Source organism: Erinaceus europaeus, chromosome 15 (assembly GCF_950295315.1).
Source record: "Erinaceus europaeus chromosome 15, mEriEur2.1, whole genome shotgun sequence".
NCBI lineage: Eukaryota > Metazoa > Chordata > Mammalia > Eulipotyphla > Erinaceidae > Erinaceus > Erinaceus europaeus.
In genome coordinates this window covers 48,986,317-49,002,655 of record NC_080176.1, presented here as the reverse complement: position 1 = coordinate 49,002,655, position 16,339 = coordinate 48,986,317, and the positions used below count along the sequence as shown (strand labels likewise).

Here is a 16,339-nt window from a genome sequence, read left to right as displayed (position 1 = left end):
TCAATGTGCCCTTCCCATACACACACTCTACGGCCCTAGTTTGGGCTTTTCCAATTTTCTACTTAGATTTTTCACTGTATGTCTCCTCAAAGACTCCCAGTTTCTTCATTTTTACATCTATTTCATGGAACAAGATGTTCAGTTCTTTTTTATTTTATTTTATTTTTTGAGCAGGTGGTGGGGCTAAGGAAGTCACTGTAATTGAAAGTTAGTGTGTGGCAAGGAACCTGAGACCACAACTACTCAAAAAAATGTAGCAAATGAGAGAACTGAGACATAGGGAAAATTGTCCTGCATCCTAAAACGTTTCAGAGTCTCAAAAGACAGGAAAGCTGTGTTTAGTGCTGGCAATGGAATAAACACATGGTTACAGTGGAGACTGAGTTAAGAGAGGAAAAGCACTAGTCTGGTTAGTCTACAAAGAATAAAAGTTAAAATACTTGAATTTTGCTCCTCCTGCATGGCTCACCAAAAATGTATTGGGGAAAACTGACTGGCTGTTTGTTTCCCCAACATTTAAAAGTTCATCACACATAATCTCAACAAAGAATTGAGATGAGAGCATGATTTTGAGGAATTTAGAATATTCACATTAGAGGGAGAGAGAAGGAGAGGGAGAGGGGGAGGGGGAGGGAGAGGGAGAGAGGGAGGGGAGGGGGAGGGGAGGGGAGGAGAGGGGAGGAGAGGGAGAGGGGGAGGGGAGGGGGAGGGCTGCAGGGGAGAGCCCAGAGCTCTTACTCACATCTCAATGGGGCTCACCTAGGCAGAGAGTTCAGTTTTAGTCAAACTATTCTCCACTGCCTATTGAGTAAAGCAAGTTTCTTAAACAAGAAGACTGTTTGGATTTCAGTCTCTTAACCTTCAGTCTACTCTCACTGCCACTGCTTGTACCCAGAGTCCTCTACTCTAGACACACATCTCAAAGTACCAGAAACTTTTCTGATTTGTGTCTTTACTTAGCCTGCTCCCTACTTTAGATTTGTCCTTCTATTCATGCTCTTTCAAGGTCTTACACACACATATATGTGTCTAAGATATCCTGGTACCCTGGTATCCTGGAAGAAATACCGTCTCCCCTTTTGTCGCTCCCAAATACCTTCACTTATCTGTTAAGCCATTTCTAACACTGCATTTCCCAGTGTGATTGATAGACAAATTGTCCCCTCCATTTTTTTCAAATAGGTCCTTGACTATACTTTGGAGGAAAGAAGGGTCTAAGAAATTATGTGTAAATTTTATCTTTGGGTCATGCATGATTTTTAGAGCAAGGAACCTCAACTTTCATCAGATTCTCCCAAAGACACTTGGGAAGAGAAGATTACGATCCACAGTACTGAATTAAAAACAACTTGCAAGACAGGAATTAAGACTTCTTCATCTTCATATTCATCACATCTACTCACATACTTCCTGCTTAAACTGAGTGCTTAGTAATGCTCAAAATAAAAAAAAAATGATATAAGTAGAGATTTCACCAGATATTGCATATACTCCTTAGAAGTTTTCAGTACTCTAAGGTTCTCTATGGGCTTAGTGAGAATGGCTTCTCACAGTACTTCCAGCTTTCCTTACAGACTATGAATTGAACATATGAGCAGGATCCTAGATGCCAGAGGCCATATGTCAAGAAAAGAAGCACCCAAAAGAACAGTTTTCTACTTTTCATTTCCAACTTGATTTGGGGGCATCCTGTATCATGTACTTATCTGATCAATATGAGCACTAATAAACAAAGCTTAAATGAATATTGTAGAGTTGGATAAGCAGCAATTGACTGGGAAATATTTGCTTATGTGCTCTCTAATTTTTACATATACAATTATGTGCTTTTGTGCAATTAGAGCAAATAAAGGGGTAGAAAATGCTCATTCAGAAAATAACAAGGGTCCAGTTTCTAGTGCATGGAAAATTATTTGGAAGATGAGCCAACATTTAGGATGACGAGACATCTAGGTGGCTAAACAGCAGTACAGTGTTATGGATCAGAATATGGGTGTGTATCTTTTATAAAAACAAATCAGAAAACTTTAGATGGCAATAGAAAATACTGGTAAACTGGGCAGATGACCTCAACAGTGTATCCTAGAAACTCACCTCTCCAGAGCCCTACCTTAGTAGGGAAAGTTAGAAACAGGCTACAGGTATGGATCGACCTGACAACTCCCATATCCAGCAGAGAAGCAATTACAGAAGCCAAAACCTCCACCTTCTGCACCCCAAAAATAATGTTGGTCCATACTCCCAGTGGGGGAGAAGTGCTAGGGGAAAGATGACTAGAGGGCTCTGAACTCCAACTTTCTCAGGAACCGGAAAAAGAAGAAAAAGGGAGGGACATTTGGATGTAGTGATAGGTGTATGTGTGACTTGAAAAGAAAGAGTAGATGGGACCCTAAAAAAGGGCAGATATACACAAATATAGACAGATAGTTGTAGAGATAATAGTCAACCCACATCTGCAACCTTGGGAGAACTGCTGTAGCTTACAACGGAGGGACCGGGGAGTAAAAAACTCTGGTGGTGGGAATGGTGCAGAGTTGTACCCGTTATCTTGTAATTTTGTAAATCAATATTAAATCACTATTAAAAACAAGAAAATATTGGTAAGGACACATCCAATGCAGAAAGCCAAGATACATGGTGGACAATGCTTACACCCTCTTTTACACACCATTTCAGAAGTCGTAGCTCTGCTTCTTTCTCCAGCCATTGTAAAACTGAGCAACGCAGTGTAGACATTGACCAGATCTATGTAGCAGCAAGCAAACAGCACTAGACCTTGGACTCTACTTCTGATGTCTAAACATGAAGATCTGGAACCTGCCTGGCACACACATATGTACAACCTAGAAGTATGGAACTTTTACCTCCTCAGGGCCACTCTTGACTAGTTCAGGTCAAAGCGGAGGATGGAGCCCTCTTTTTTTTTTGGTCCCAGGGGAGGCATTTCTGGGGAGAATTTCACAAGATTCCTTGTATGATAACAAAGTTCCTGCACTGCCTATTAGTATTAATTTCTCGTTCCAGTTCTGCTCTGGGATCACAGTCTACATGATCACAGTGATCTGAAGTCACACTCCACATGAGTCTTGTCATGGAACTTACTCTCTAGGGAAGCACAGACTAAAACACAGTTTATAATCAAGTTCTCATTGACTCCTTCCAGGTCAAAGGATAAAAAGAAAATGATGATTATATTATGGCCATGTTCAAATCTTTTTGATTATTTTTTTTGGGGGGTTCCTATATATCTTCCTCAAGTTATTCTTCTCCATAATATTATACATCTGTCTTATTTAGCTGTGTTGGATTGGAGAACTTAATAAAAAAAATACATAGATTGGGTGGGGGAGATAACATAATGATTATGCTACAAGACTTTCCTGCCTGAGGCTGCAAGGTCCCAGGTTCAATCACTCACACCTCCATTAAGCCAGAGCTGAGCATTGCTCTGATAAAAATAAAACAAAGGGAGTTGGGTGGTAGAGCAGTGGGTTAAGTGCACGTGGTGCAAAGAGCAAGGAGGATCCTGGTTCAAGCCCCCAACTCCCCACCTGTAGGGGAGTTGCTTCACAGACAGTGAAGCAGGTCTGCAGGTGTCTATCTTTCTCCCCCCCCTTTCTGTCTTCCCCTCCTCTCTCCACTTCTCTCTGTCCTTTCCAACAACGACAACATCAACAATAACAATAACTACAACAATAAAACAACAAGGGCAACAAAAGGGAATATATATAAAAATATAATAAAAATTTAAAACACCATATCTGATATTACATCAAAGTTGGTTATTTAAGTGTGTTTTTTTTTCTTTTTTTTTTTACCAGTGTCACTACTACTAGCTTTGCAGAAGGCTTGCATTTTGATGACAAGGCTTGATGGTCATTATAGAATACATCTATGTTTATTGTGGCACTTGGCTAATATCTGGAAATTTGAAGCTAAGTGCTTAGTTACATGATTTTATGTGGTGCTTATTCACGAAACCACTTAACTTATATTGTGTTATGCTTTCATCCCTAGAACAAACTGAACTTTACAATTTCTGATAGAAAAAGAGGAAAAGCAAAAGTTACCCTGACACTATAAGTGGTTAAAATAGTTACAAAGTTAATTTATCCTAACAGCTTCAGATACATATGTCATTTATTTTAGACATTATAAATTTTCTTCTTCAGAAAATGAGTCTATTCAGGGGACCAACATGCAAGATATATGTTCAAATAGCAACATTTTAGGCACAACTACTATTTGATATTTACAAAATCAGAAGCTTTATAAGGAACACATTAACTGGATTCTCCATGAGACTATTTTGATCCTCATTTTATACCGTAAGGAATATTACTATACAAGGGGCCAGGTGTTGGTGCACCTGGTTAAGTGCACACATTACAGTGTATAAGGACCCCAGTTCAAGCTCCTGGTTCCCACCTGCAGGGAAAAAGTTTCAGGAAAGGAGAACAGGGCTAGAGGTCTCTCTCTCTCTCTCTCTCTCTCTCCATTTCCTCTCAGATTCGATCTCTATTCAATAATAAAAAATAAAACATATAAATAAGGAATCTTACTATACCTTCTCCACCCTAGTCTAACATAATGTTGAATGAATAAACAGCAAAATGTTAACCAAGCCCCAAAGAGGAGTAAATCAAGAAGACATTGGGAAAGAATTTCAGGATCACAAGTCTAGTTATATGGGAGAGAGGACTTTTCCCCATTATCTGTCCTCCTGATTGTCTCACTTTTTCCCCTTCATGTTTGCCAGAGCCTGAAGATGAATTGTCCTGGCTGTGAGACAGCACCCTCTGGGTATCCCTTCCTGGCTCTGCCGCCTGGCTCTGCGTGGATCAGGCAGGCTGCCAGGAACATAGCTTGGCAGATCTCTGAGGAAAGGTCACTGAGTCTTGCATGTGCACCTGTTTGGTGGGGTTGGAGACACTTGAAAGGCATTCTTATGTACCTATCACTCTTTCCCAATGGACTGGGCCATTTAAAGACAATGCACTTTCTTAGATTGCAAGACTACTTAGCTGAAAGAACTTCCTGGCATTTTTGCAGAAGCAAGAGAAGAAAGGAAGCTAATGGGCTCCACATTCAGATGTCTAGAAACAAGATCACAGGTGTTGCTTTATTTAATAGGTTGTGTGGCAGTAGTTTAAGGAGGTAAAACTCTTAGATTTCTCTAAATATAAAAATACTAGAAAGAAAACAAAGCCCTGGATCTTTAAGATCTTAACACAATTAGAGGAAAGAAACAGCTTTACTTAAACCCAAATTACAAACACCAGGATTAAAAAAAAATCCTGATCATAGCTTTGCTCTAGTAGAAACTTGTTCTGATTAAAAGCAAACATTTTTGCCACCAGCCCTAAGTGCCCAGAGAGGAGCAGTTTTTCCATTGTTACATTACACAGGCATCTTTACTGGGTTTGTTTATGTTCCGCTGTTACCACCAACTCCCCCAGAGGGAATTTTTGGGAACTATGTATGCTCACACAACACTTTTCTTTATTTTAAACAAGTGTCTAGAATGATTCAAAATAAGAGAGTGAAAATATGCATGAAAAACATTTGGGACAATACAAACAAAAGTAATTATGCTCCAAGGGCTTGTCATCTGCCTCTTAGTTTCTTAACTATGAGTGGTCCTGCTCTTTCTTCTTTGGGCTCCTTGACCAGAAGAAAGATTCCTGTCTTTCTCTTTTAGATGCATGCATTTGGGGGACCAACTTTTCTCCCCAAAGATTTTCAGCTTTTTACTTTAAACTTTACCCATCCTTCCTTTCTCCCCCTTTCTTTTCCCTACATCCCTGCTTCCCTCCTTTCTTTCCTTCCCCCTTCTCCTTCTCCCTCTTCTTCAACCCTTCTTCTCCTTCCCCTCCTCCTTTTTAGTAGGTCATGATCCACTTCATCAATCTAGGCTGCTTTTTAATTTAGATAGAGAGAGATATACAGATATAGAAAGACAGACAGACTTAAGTGTCAGGATGACCGAGTGGTCTAAGGTGCTAGATTCAAGAAAGACAGACAGACAGACAGATAACAGCACTTAAGATTCACACAGGTTCGAGCCCCCAGTCCCCACCTGCAGGTTAAGGCTGGGGCTCAGTGCCAGCACTATGAATCCACTGCTCCTGGCAGCCATTTTTTCCATTATGTTTTTTATAGGACAGGACAGAGAGAAATTGAGAGAGGAGAGAAAATAGACAGGGGAGAGAAAGATAGACACTTGCAGACTTGCTTCACCACTTGTGAAGCGACCCCCCTGCAGGTGGGGAACCAGAGGCTCGAACTGGATCCTTGTGCTTTGTACTATGTGCGCTTTATGCAGTGCGCCACTGCCCAGCCCACTCTCCCTATCACCCACTTCCCTCTCTACTTCTGGCTGTCTCTGTCCAATAGGTAAATAAGGATTAAAAGAAAAAACCTTTAAAAAATCCATACAGCACACATGACCAAAGCATGGCCAGTGGTGCCAGGGCTTGATCCTGGGCTGTGGAGATGGTCAGGGACACACCCTATATGGTGAGGTCTGTCTTAAACCTAAATATTATATTTTTAATAAAAGTTCTATGTATCTAGTGAGAAGCACAAAGACTGGCATAAGGATGCCGGTTTGAGGCCCTTGCTCCCCACCTACAGGGGACTCCTTACACAAGAGGTGAAGCAGGTCTGCAAGTGTCATTTTTCTCTCCCCCTCTCTGTCTTCCTCTCTTCTCTCAATTTCTCTCTGTCCTAAAAAAAAAGTTGTATGTATCACTGTGAGAATGGAAAAGTCTGTTTTGGGGCAATGTAGAAACTTATGATGTTCATCTTCATATCCTCATCCCCAAGATCCTAGGCTTCTGGCATTCACTCACATTTCTCCAGTTCATCAGCCAAACCTGTACTAAACTAGGTGCTGCTCTGAAGGGAGTTTGTAGAAGTAATTTAGGTACCAAACCTCCTGACTTTAAGAAAGGGAGATCAGGGTGGAGAATAGATAGCATAATGACTATGCAAAGAGACTCTCATGCCTGATGTTCCAAAGTCCCAGGTTCAGTCTCCCCACACCACCATAAGGAGATCACCTGGATGGGTCTTAACTTGATCATTTGAATCCTTTCAAAGCAGAGCATTTTCTACCTTCCTTCCTCCCTTTCTCTTTCTCTTTATCACTCTCTTTTTTTCTATACATTTTTCTTTTTGACAGAGAGAGATTGAGAAGGAAAGGGGAGAATGAGGAAGGAGGGAGACACAAGGAATACCTGCAGCCTCACTGCCTCACTGCTCTGGAAGCTCCCCCCAAAGGTGGGGACCAAGGGCTTGAATCCATGTTCTTGTCCATGGCTCATGTGTGTGTGTGTGTGTGTGTGTGTGTGTGTGTGTGTGTGTGTGTGTGTGTGTGTGTGTTCGTTCTATTGGGTACATGGCTGCCTAGCACTCAAAATCGAGCACTTTCTTTGGCTGGTCAGAGAGGCAGAAGTCTGAGAGACACACTCTTCCTGGCATGGAAAAATAAGCAAGATAAATGCTCTGAACAGTTTGATAGAGCCCTGAAGCAAAGAATTCACATGGTCTGTAGGAGCCCAAGATTAGTCCCTAGTTACCTGCCAGCAAGCCACAAGGAAACAGATTCTGCTGAGAGACAGTTTACTCTGAGGGAGACCCTGAGTTCCAAATGAAAGTCTCAGACCTAGCCAGCACTTGGATTTCAGTCCTGTGAGATCCTAGAGTTGAGAATCTAGAGGCTAGACTGGATTTCAGACCTAAAGAGAGAGAGTGAATATGTGTTGTTGTAAGCTGCTAAGTATGAGACTATTTGTTATGCAATAAGAAAAAACTGACACAAGCAGGCAAAAGCCCTTCTATTTTTAAAAAAATATTTATTTATTTATTCCCTTTTGTTGCCCTTGTTGTTTTATCTTTGTAGTTATTACTGTTGTCATTGATATCATCATTGTTGGATAAGAAAGAGAGAAATGGAGAGAAGAGGGGAAGACAGAGAGGGGGAGAGAAAGGTAGACACTTGCAGACCTGCTTCAGTGCTTGTGAAGCAACTCCCTTGCAGGTGGGGAGCCAGGGGCTCGAACCAGGATCCTTACACTTTGCACCACGTGCGCTTAACCTGCTATACTACTCCCAAGCCATTCTATTTTTTAAAAACTGAGGTCAAGAGGAAGAATATGGGGCTATATCATTATACTAGTTTGAAACAAAAACATAAATGTAATGTTAGTATTTATCATTAAAATTATCAACAGTCTATTCCTACAACTCAGACTTGACACTTGACTGGTGAAAATTTTGTGGGACCTATTAATTCCTCATTCATTCACAAAAGATTTTTTGTGTAAGACCTATTTTCATATACAGCACTCACTCAGGTTGATTTTGCAGTGATGGAGAAACCCTTAGGAAAACAGATCTTTGCATACTTTTTTGTTCACAAGATTTTTCTGAGAGAACTTTAAAGACAAAGGCAAGTGCTCTAACTTTACATTGTAACTGGACAAATACTCTTATCCTATGGTTTTGTTAATGTCTCCTTTTTTAAATAAAAATTCTACTTACTAGATATTTTGAGGAGTTCTAAAAGCCCAGATCCACAAACGTACACGTGTGTGTGTGTGTGTGTGTGTGTGTGTGTGTGTGTAGGCACATACAAACATATATAGATGTATACAAAAATATATGTAGACAGATTATGTACAAATACATCCATGCAAACATACATACAAATATATATGGGGGGTGAGAGGTGATGCACCTGGTTGATCTCACATGGTTATAATGCTCGAGGAAACTGATTCAAGCCCCTGATCCCCACCTGCAGGGTGAACACTTCACAAGTGGTGAAGCAGGGCTGCACGTGAATCTCTGTCTCTCTCCCTATCTGCCCCTACTTTCTTGATTTCTGGTTGTCTCTACCCAATAATAAATAAAAATAAAAAAGATTATTTGTAAAAAAACCAAAAACCCACACATACATAAATACGGTATCTAATTATATTTCAAACTGTCGTCAGAGAAGGAAAAGTGATATGTTAGCTGTGAGTGGGGGTGGTGTGGTCTCTTGAGTCCTTATTTTTATTTCCACTATCAGACTAGAGGCTTCTGATTTATTTCTTTTGTTGATATTTGTGTTCATGAACTTAAGGCTGTTTCACTGATTTTACAGTCATCTCTGAAAAAAAGATCTGCTGACATTACATGGTCTCTGGATCATTAACCATGTCAATGCTGACCAAGGAAAGAACGTTCTAGTAGAAACAAGCTCTTTGTTTAAAACAGAGGCTCAGTATTTGCCATTTCGTATACCTATAAATGAGGCACTGGCTATTTGTGTTTTGGAAGTCGGCCAGAAATATGAACGTTAAACAGAGGAATGTTGATTAGAATGGGACATCAGACATTTGCTTGGCATCCTTCATTCCTCTTTATCTTCCCAATAAAATGGCGTCCATTTGGTTGGCGTCCTTTAATTCTAGTAGGAAATGTGCCAGCCATGGCATGAGAGGGAGAGAGTCTGACAGATCATAAAGGTGTCTAGTGAGGTGTATGCTGTTGAAAATAGAGTCTACGAAGAAATTATAGAACAAAGTTATTAGAGTCCTTTTGCTTGTGAAAAATGAAATGGACTTTTTACAACTCTTCTTTTATAGAAAAGAAAATTTAATAAATATTTCTGTATACATATATATTTCTGTGTATATGTACATAGGCATACATATATATAGAGCAAGCTAATTTTCATGCTTAACTGAAAAATATGATCAGCCACACTGAGTGTGTGTGTGTGTGTGTATGTGTGTGTGTGTGTGTAGCCAGGGCCACCTGCATGCACAGTTTCAGTGTTATTGTATGTTTTCATCATTCAGACAGAGGGAATTAAGGACAGAATTAAAGACCATAGCACTGAGCTTCTTTCAGTGTCATAGCATCACCCATGTAATGTATGGAATGAAACATGCCCCACCTGGTTAGTCTTCTCTTTAGCTCCACCCCCACTATAGTTTTTTAATGTGTCACATGCTATCTTATTATTTTTAATATTTTATTTGGAGACAATAATGATTTTACACAGTTGTTGTTGTACAATTTCTCACATCCATTGTGATAAGTATATGGAAAACACTTCCACTCCCAACCTAAGTCCTTTTCCACCACCATGCACCAGGACATTTTTTTTTTTTTCTTTTTGGCTAGTCTACCCTCAAAAAAAAAAAAGAAAAAAAAATCTTTAGTGGGCGGGAAGCTAGCATCTTGCTTAACTGGAATTACAAGTTAGTATTCTCTAAATGCTTACAAGTCAATGATACCTGCAAAACCTTTTACCAAATAGGTATTGAGCCACATTCATGGGAAACAACTTTCTGGCTTCTCCTATAGAATCTTTTATAGAACACTGGAGCCAATAATTCTCAGTATCCATTAGGGATTCCATTAGAGGGAATGAACATAAGTGTCAGTGCTGGGAATCAATGCTCTATGTGGGAAACCACAAATAGAATAGGCAATGTGGATAAGGAAATGTGGCACTGTACCAACAGCGCTGACCTTTGAGTTTAGATAAACCAAGAAATATCCTTAAGCCCTAAACATGCCATGATATAAAGCAAACAATGTACTTTTTTCCAGAAAATGATTCTCCTATCACTTTTTGTTTTATCACCTCCATAATGTAGTTTTTAACCTTAGTTTTGATGATAGAAAACACATTTTACTATAAATAATTCAGATATAAAAATCAACAGCCTGTTCTCAGTTTAAGGCCTCTTATGTCTTTAAGTAAATACTATATAGGAGTTTCCAAATAGTGTCTAAATTACTAGGCTTACAAGCATGAAGTCTTGAGTTTGGTTCCTAATATATGTCATAGTGACTCTCTGGTTCTCTCTGGTTCTCTCCACCCCCAGAAAACCAAAATAAATAAATAAATACATTGTTACAAAAGGTCTCTCCAAATAAATTAGTCTAATTAAAAATATACTACCTGGATTTTTTTTCTTATTTCTTTTACTATAACGTGAAACTCTATTGTAAAGTACCACCCTTTATTAGAGTTTAAGCTCACTACAGGCAAAAACAATCTTCTACTAATACAGGGCCCAGTATTGTTGTTCAATATTGACAAATACTATGTCACATAAACTAGTTATTCCGGTTATCTTTCTAAAAGAAAGACTCTAACTTTTGATTAAGTTAACAAGCCAGGCTCAATTACACCAGCATTTTATAAGTACCTATTAAAATTACAACTATTAATTTTTACTGTCAAGAAGAAAGATTCAGCAAACATACAATCCTTACATCTAATATTCTGGTCAAGGTAGAAATGATCTGAAAAAGAAGTTTAATTTTAGCAGAGCATTGAGAACTTGTTTATTTTTCTTCCTTGGACCTTAATGTTGCCCAGTTTCTGGAGAATTCAATTTCTTTTCTCACCATAAGGGTATGTTTGTAAGATATAGTGTAAAACAAATACCACTTCACAGCCTAATACCTATTAAATCTAGAGGATTCAGTCCAGACACCTCTTTCTCCAGGAAACTCTCTTCCACAGTTACCATGCACAGATCAGGGCACTGACTCCTCAATGCTCCTTCTCCCCCACAGAAAAGGTATATATTCTTATCATTACACTGGTACACTATTTTGTAAGCCTTCTTAAAAGTCCTTCTTCTCAGTTAGACTTTGAGCAACTCTCAGGTAAGGATACCATCTTATACACTTTCACTCTACCTGGTACCTAGCATAGTGCCAAGTATATGTGCCAAGGAGCTCATCATAAACTTACCACATTAAGGGAAATGAATGGAGTGCTGAAGGGCACCTGGGCAAACATGAAGGTTCTATTTTTACCCAGGGAAAGGATTACTATTGTTTTCCAAGATGACAACTATTTTCTAAGAAGCCTAGTGTGACTATATCTTGATTCTGAATACAAGTTTAAAGTGAGAGTCATAAAAGAACAGAAAAAGGAAAAGGAAATGCCTAAGAAAGAAAGGGAAGTAGGGATGTGATGTTGCCTTTGGGTGAGTTGATAAACACAGGACCATTTAAAATGTTGAGTGAACAAGAGTTACCAGGTCACGGAAAGTCTCTCTTCATTCCCATCCAAGTAGTCAGAACCCAGCCTGCTTAGCTTCTCAGTGTATCCAAGATAAGGCATATTTAGGGTGGTATGGACATAGTTTCGTCCTCTTTTTGTCTTTCAGTTATACTTAATTGACTTTTTCTTTTTTTTTTTTTTAAATAATGTATTTATTTACTCATGAGAAAGACAGGAGGAGAGAAAGAACCAGACATCACTCTGGTACATGTGCTGCCAGGGATCAAACTCAGGACCTCATGGTTGAGAATCCAATGCTTTATCCACTGCACCGCCTCCCAGACCACTTAATTGAGTTTTTCACCCTTATAGTTTGTAATATCTTTTTGAAATTCCATATCTCTGCTGAGAGTAGCCCAAAGAATGTTCTGTTAGACAAAGCTTTAAGGGGAAAGAACTCTCAACCCTTATATTCTCCTCTCATTCATTTTGAGGGTCGCTGCATTGGTAATGAAATAAGAAGATGGGAAGATCGCATCATAATTTTTTTGACAAAAACATGGACTTATTCCTTTTGTCTAAATGTGGGTGATGGGATGGGGAAGTAAGGGAAACATTGCATCTGTGTGAGCACTGTATTTTCCTTACTTTCTAATACCCATCCTGGAAAGGACTTTTATAAACTCATCATTACCAAAGACTACAAATACAGCCATAAATTCCTTCCCACACCTGTAGTATTGTGTTTTCTTTACTGATTTTTTTTTAATTGGTTTTGCTTCCTGGGGAAGATTCAGACATATATCTGTTGTATCAGCATCAAACTTTTTTTTTTTTTTGCATCCTGCCTCAAATTTCAACCTCATTTCTTTTTTTTTAACTTACTTTTTTATTTTTTCTATCTTTATTTATTTATTGGATAGACAGTCAGAAATTGAGAGGGAGAGAGACACCTGAAACATTGTTTCACTACTCATGAAGCTTTCCCCATGCAGGTGGGGACTGGGGGCTCGAACCTGAGTCCTTGCTCATAGTAATGTGCACTCAACCAGGTGAGCCACCACCCAGCTCCAAACCCCATTTCTAATCACTATGGCAGTGGAAGAAGCTGTAGATAAGAGACTTGAGGAACACTTGTATACTACCATCCTCATAACTATGACTATAAGCCTGGAAGTCACAGATCAAGGTGGCCTTCTTTGAGTCCCAAGAGACATCTGCTGGTGATTCTGAGAGGGCAAGGTTGTAGATATGACTGGTTTCTAAGCTCACAAAGTATCTAAATTCTATGTAATTTATTTTAAAAAATGCTTCTTATTTTTAAAATACATCTAATTTTAGATTCAGTAGGAAATATAAATGGTTGTTAAATTTTCACAATAGTTTGCAAAAAAAACCCAGTCAATTCATATGTAGGAAATGATATTTTATTCCCAAGAGAAAATGGATTAGTAATATGAAAAAAGCATTGGCCTAGCATGGAATCCAAACCTTCTCAATGCGGGTATTGAAATAGCTTTCTGTTTATATTTTATAATTTGGGAGAAAAAAAATGAATGAAGCAAGTTCTGTTACTTTAAGTATCATTGTCTCATCACTTGCTTGTATCTAAAGCAGGTAGATATTATTACTCTGATCCAAAAATCTAATTTTGTAGTTTGGGGAAGAAACATTAAATGTCCCAGAGGAGCTTGTAAACATTTGTATATACCTGCAAAAGAAGTACAGATATATGGAGGACTTAATGTTTGCTACTGTGTAGAAGTCTTGGGAAGTATTTTAATGTCCTTCTATAGTATTTATGATAGCAAGCTACAAAAAAAGAAGTCAAATATCCATCCTAAGTTTAAAGATTCAAATGGCAGGATTATTCTATGTTCCTAAAGAACAGTCTCCGCCATTTGTATACCATAATTCTCTTTATTATTGTATAAATTTTTTTTTGCCTCCAGGATTATCGCTGGGGCTCGGTGCCAGCACTACGAATCCACTGCTCCTGGAGACCACTTCTTCCCCCCTGTCGTTTCTGCCATCGTTGTTATTGTCATTATTGCTATTGTTGTTGCTGGACAGGATAGAGAGAAATGGAGAGAGGAAGGGAAGACAGAGAGGGGGAAAGAAAGACAGACACCTGCAAACCAGCTTCCACGCTTGTGAAGCGACTCCCCTGCAGGTGGGGAGCCAGGGGCTGGAACCAGGATTGTTATGCCAGTCCCACTGTACTACCACCCGCCCCTGTGTAAACATATTTTATCAGTGCTTGCAGGTAAACCTAGCCTTAATAAACAAAGCAACAGTATAAGCTATGAGATTCAAGAAGGTAATTAGTCCAAACAATTGGCATACTTACAATTGCATTTCTTCTGAACAAACCGAAGCTTGCATGCTGTTCTGTAGGTGGAAAGTCGGATACGATCCAGATCTTGAGCCCCTGAGGGGGAAAAGTACACATATGGTTTGCCATGTGTATGGAAAGGGATTTATCATGTTGATAGTATAAATACAGTAATTATAGAAATAAATAATTCAAATTTTGTTATAGAATAAGAACAAAACTTTAAGACATCTGGCCCATATCTGTCAGGTTCTCAGGGAAGAGAGCACATATACCCAATATCAGGTTGTCAGCCATGTTCACTGGCCAAGGAAGAGCATCTCAGCCCTGTGGTATCTACCACTCCTGAGAACAATCTGCTCAAGCCCTGGATGAACACATCACTGATGACAAATAGTGGGGTCATCAAATAATGACACTCTATTTAGTCACAAGGATGTGCCTGTGAGGATATGCACACTGGGTTAAGCGCACACATTATGGTGCACAAAGACTTGGGTTCAAACTCCTGTTGACACCTGCAGGGGAAAAGCTTCATGTGTGGTGAAGCTGTGCTGCAGATGTCTCTCTGTCTCTCTACCTTCCCCCTTCCTGTCAATTTCTCTGTGTTTCTATTTAATAAAAAAATTAATTAATTAAAAAAACCTTATTGCAATTCCAATTACTCCATGATTTAATGAGGCCAATATTCACACTTATTATTATAAAACTTTATTACCTGAAAAATGATACTGAGAGACTGAAAGAGGAAAGGGTAGGGAACACACCTTCACTCAATCCAGAACACACCTTACAAATGTTTTCAAGAGACAGATAATTAGCCAGTGGCCATTTAGCATTATTTACAATGATAGAGCTGGATAATTATAACAGTGAAAATAAGTGACTTTTTTCTTTTTTTATTTCTTTATTGGGGAATTAATGTTTTACATTCAACAGTAAATACAATAGTTTGTACATGCATAATATTCCCCAGTTTCCCATATAACAATACAACCTCCACTAGGTCCTCTCTCATCCTTCTTGGACCTGTATTCTCCCCACCCATCCACCCACCCCAGAGTCTTTTACTTTGTTGCGATATGCCAATTCCATTTCAGGTTCTACTTGTGTTTTTTTGTTTTTTTTTTCTGATCTTGTTTTTCAACTTCTGCCTGAGAGTGAGATCATCCCATATTAATCCTTCTGTTTCTGACTTATTTCACTTCACATGAATTTTTCAAGGTCCATCCAAGATCGGCTGAAAATGGTGAATTCACCATTTTTTATAGCTGAGTAGTATTCCATTGTGTATATATACCACAACTTGCTCAGCCACTCATCTGTTGCTGGACACCTGGGTTGCTTCCAGGTTTTGGCTATTACAAATTGTGCTGCTAAGAACATATGTGTACACACATCTTTTTGGATGGATGTGTTGGGTTCCTTAGGATATATCCCCATGAGACGAATTGCAGGATCATAGGGTAGGTCCATTTCTAGCCTTCTGAGAATTCTCCAGACCGTTCTCCACAGAGGTTGCACCAATTGACATTCCCACCAGCAGTGTAGGAGGGTTCCTTTGACCCCACACCCTCTCCAGCATTTGTTGCTATTACCTTTTCTGATGTATGACATTCTCACAGGAGTGATGTGGTATCTCATTGTTGTCTTTATTTGCATTTCTCTGACAATCAGAGACTTGAAGCATTTTTTCATGTGTTTCTCAGCCTTTTGGATCTCTTCTGTGGTGAATATTCTGTCCATATCCTCCCCCCATTTTTGGATGGGGTTATTTGTCTTGTTGTTGAGTTTTGCAAGCTCTTTATATATGTTGGTTATTAAACTCTTGTCTGACGTATAAGTGACTTTTAAAGTCTGTGTTGACATTAATCTGTTACTTCACCACTGTATGAAATTTAATAAGATTTTACTTGATGTTCAATTTCCTCATTTTAAAATAAGAGAAATATCAACCTTAGGGAGCCAGGTGGAGG

General features: G+C 39.0%; 1 protein-coding gene across 27 annotated transcripts in view; it reads right to left on the bottom strand.

Annotated features, from left to right (window-relative positions):
• DTNA (dystrobrevin alpha) overlaps positions 1 to 16,339 on the bottom strand; it is a 431,975-nt gene that overhangs the window by 126,094 nt on the left and 289,542 nt on the right. For all 27 annotated transcript variants that reach the window (XM_060173679.1, XM_060173699.1, XM_060173682.1 and 24 more), the window contains one exon: positions 14,379 to 14,459. In XM_060173679.1, coding sequence (XP_060029662.1) covers positions 14,379 to 14,459 — 81 coding nt within the window. The remainder of the gene's footprint in view (positions 1 to 14,378; positions 14,460 to 16,339) is intronic.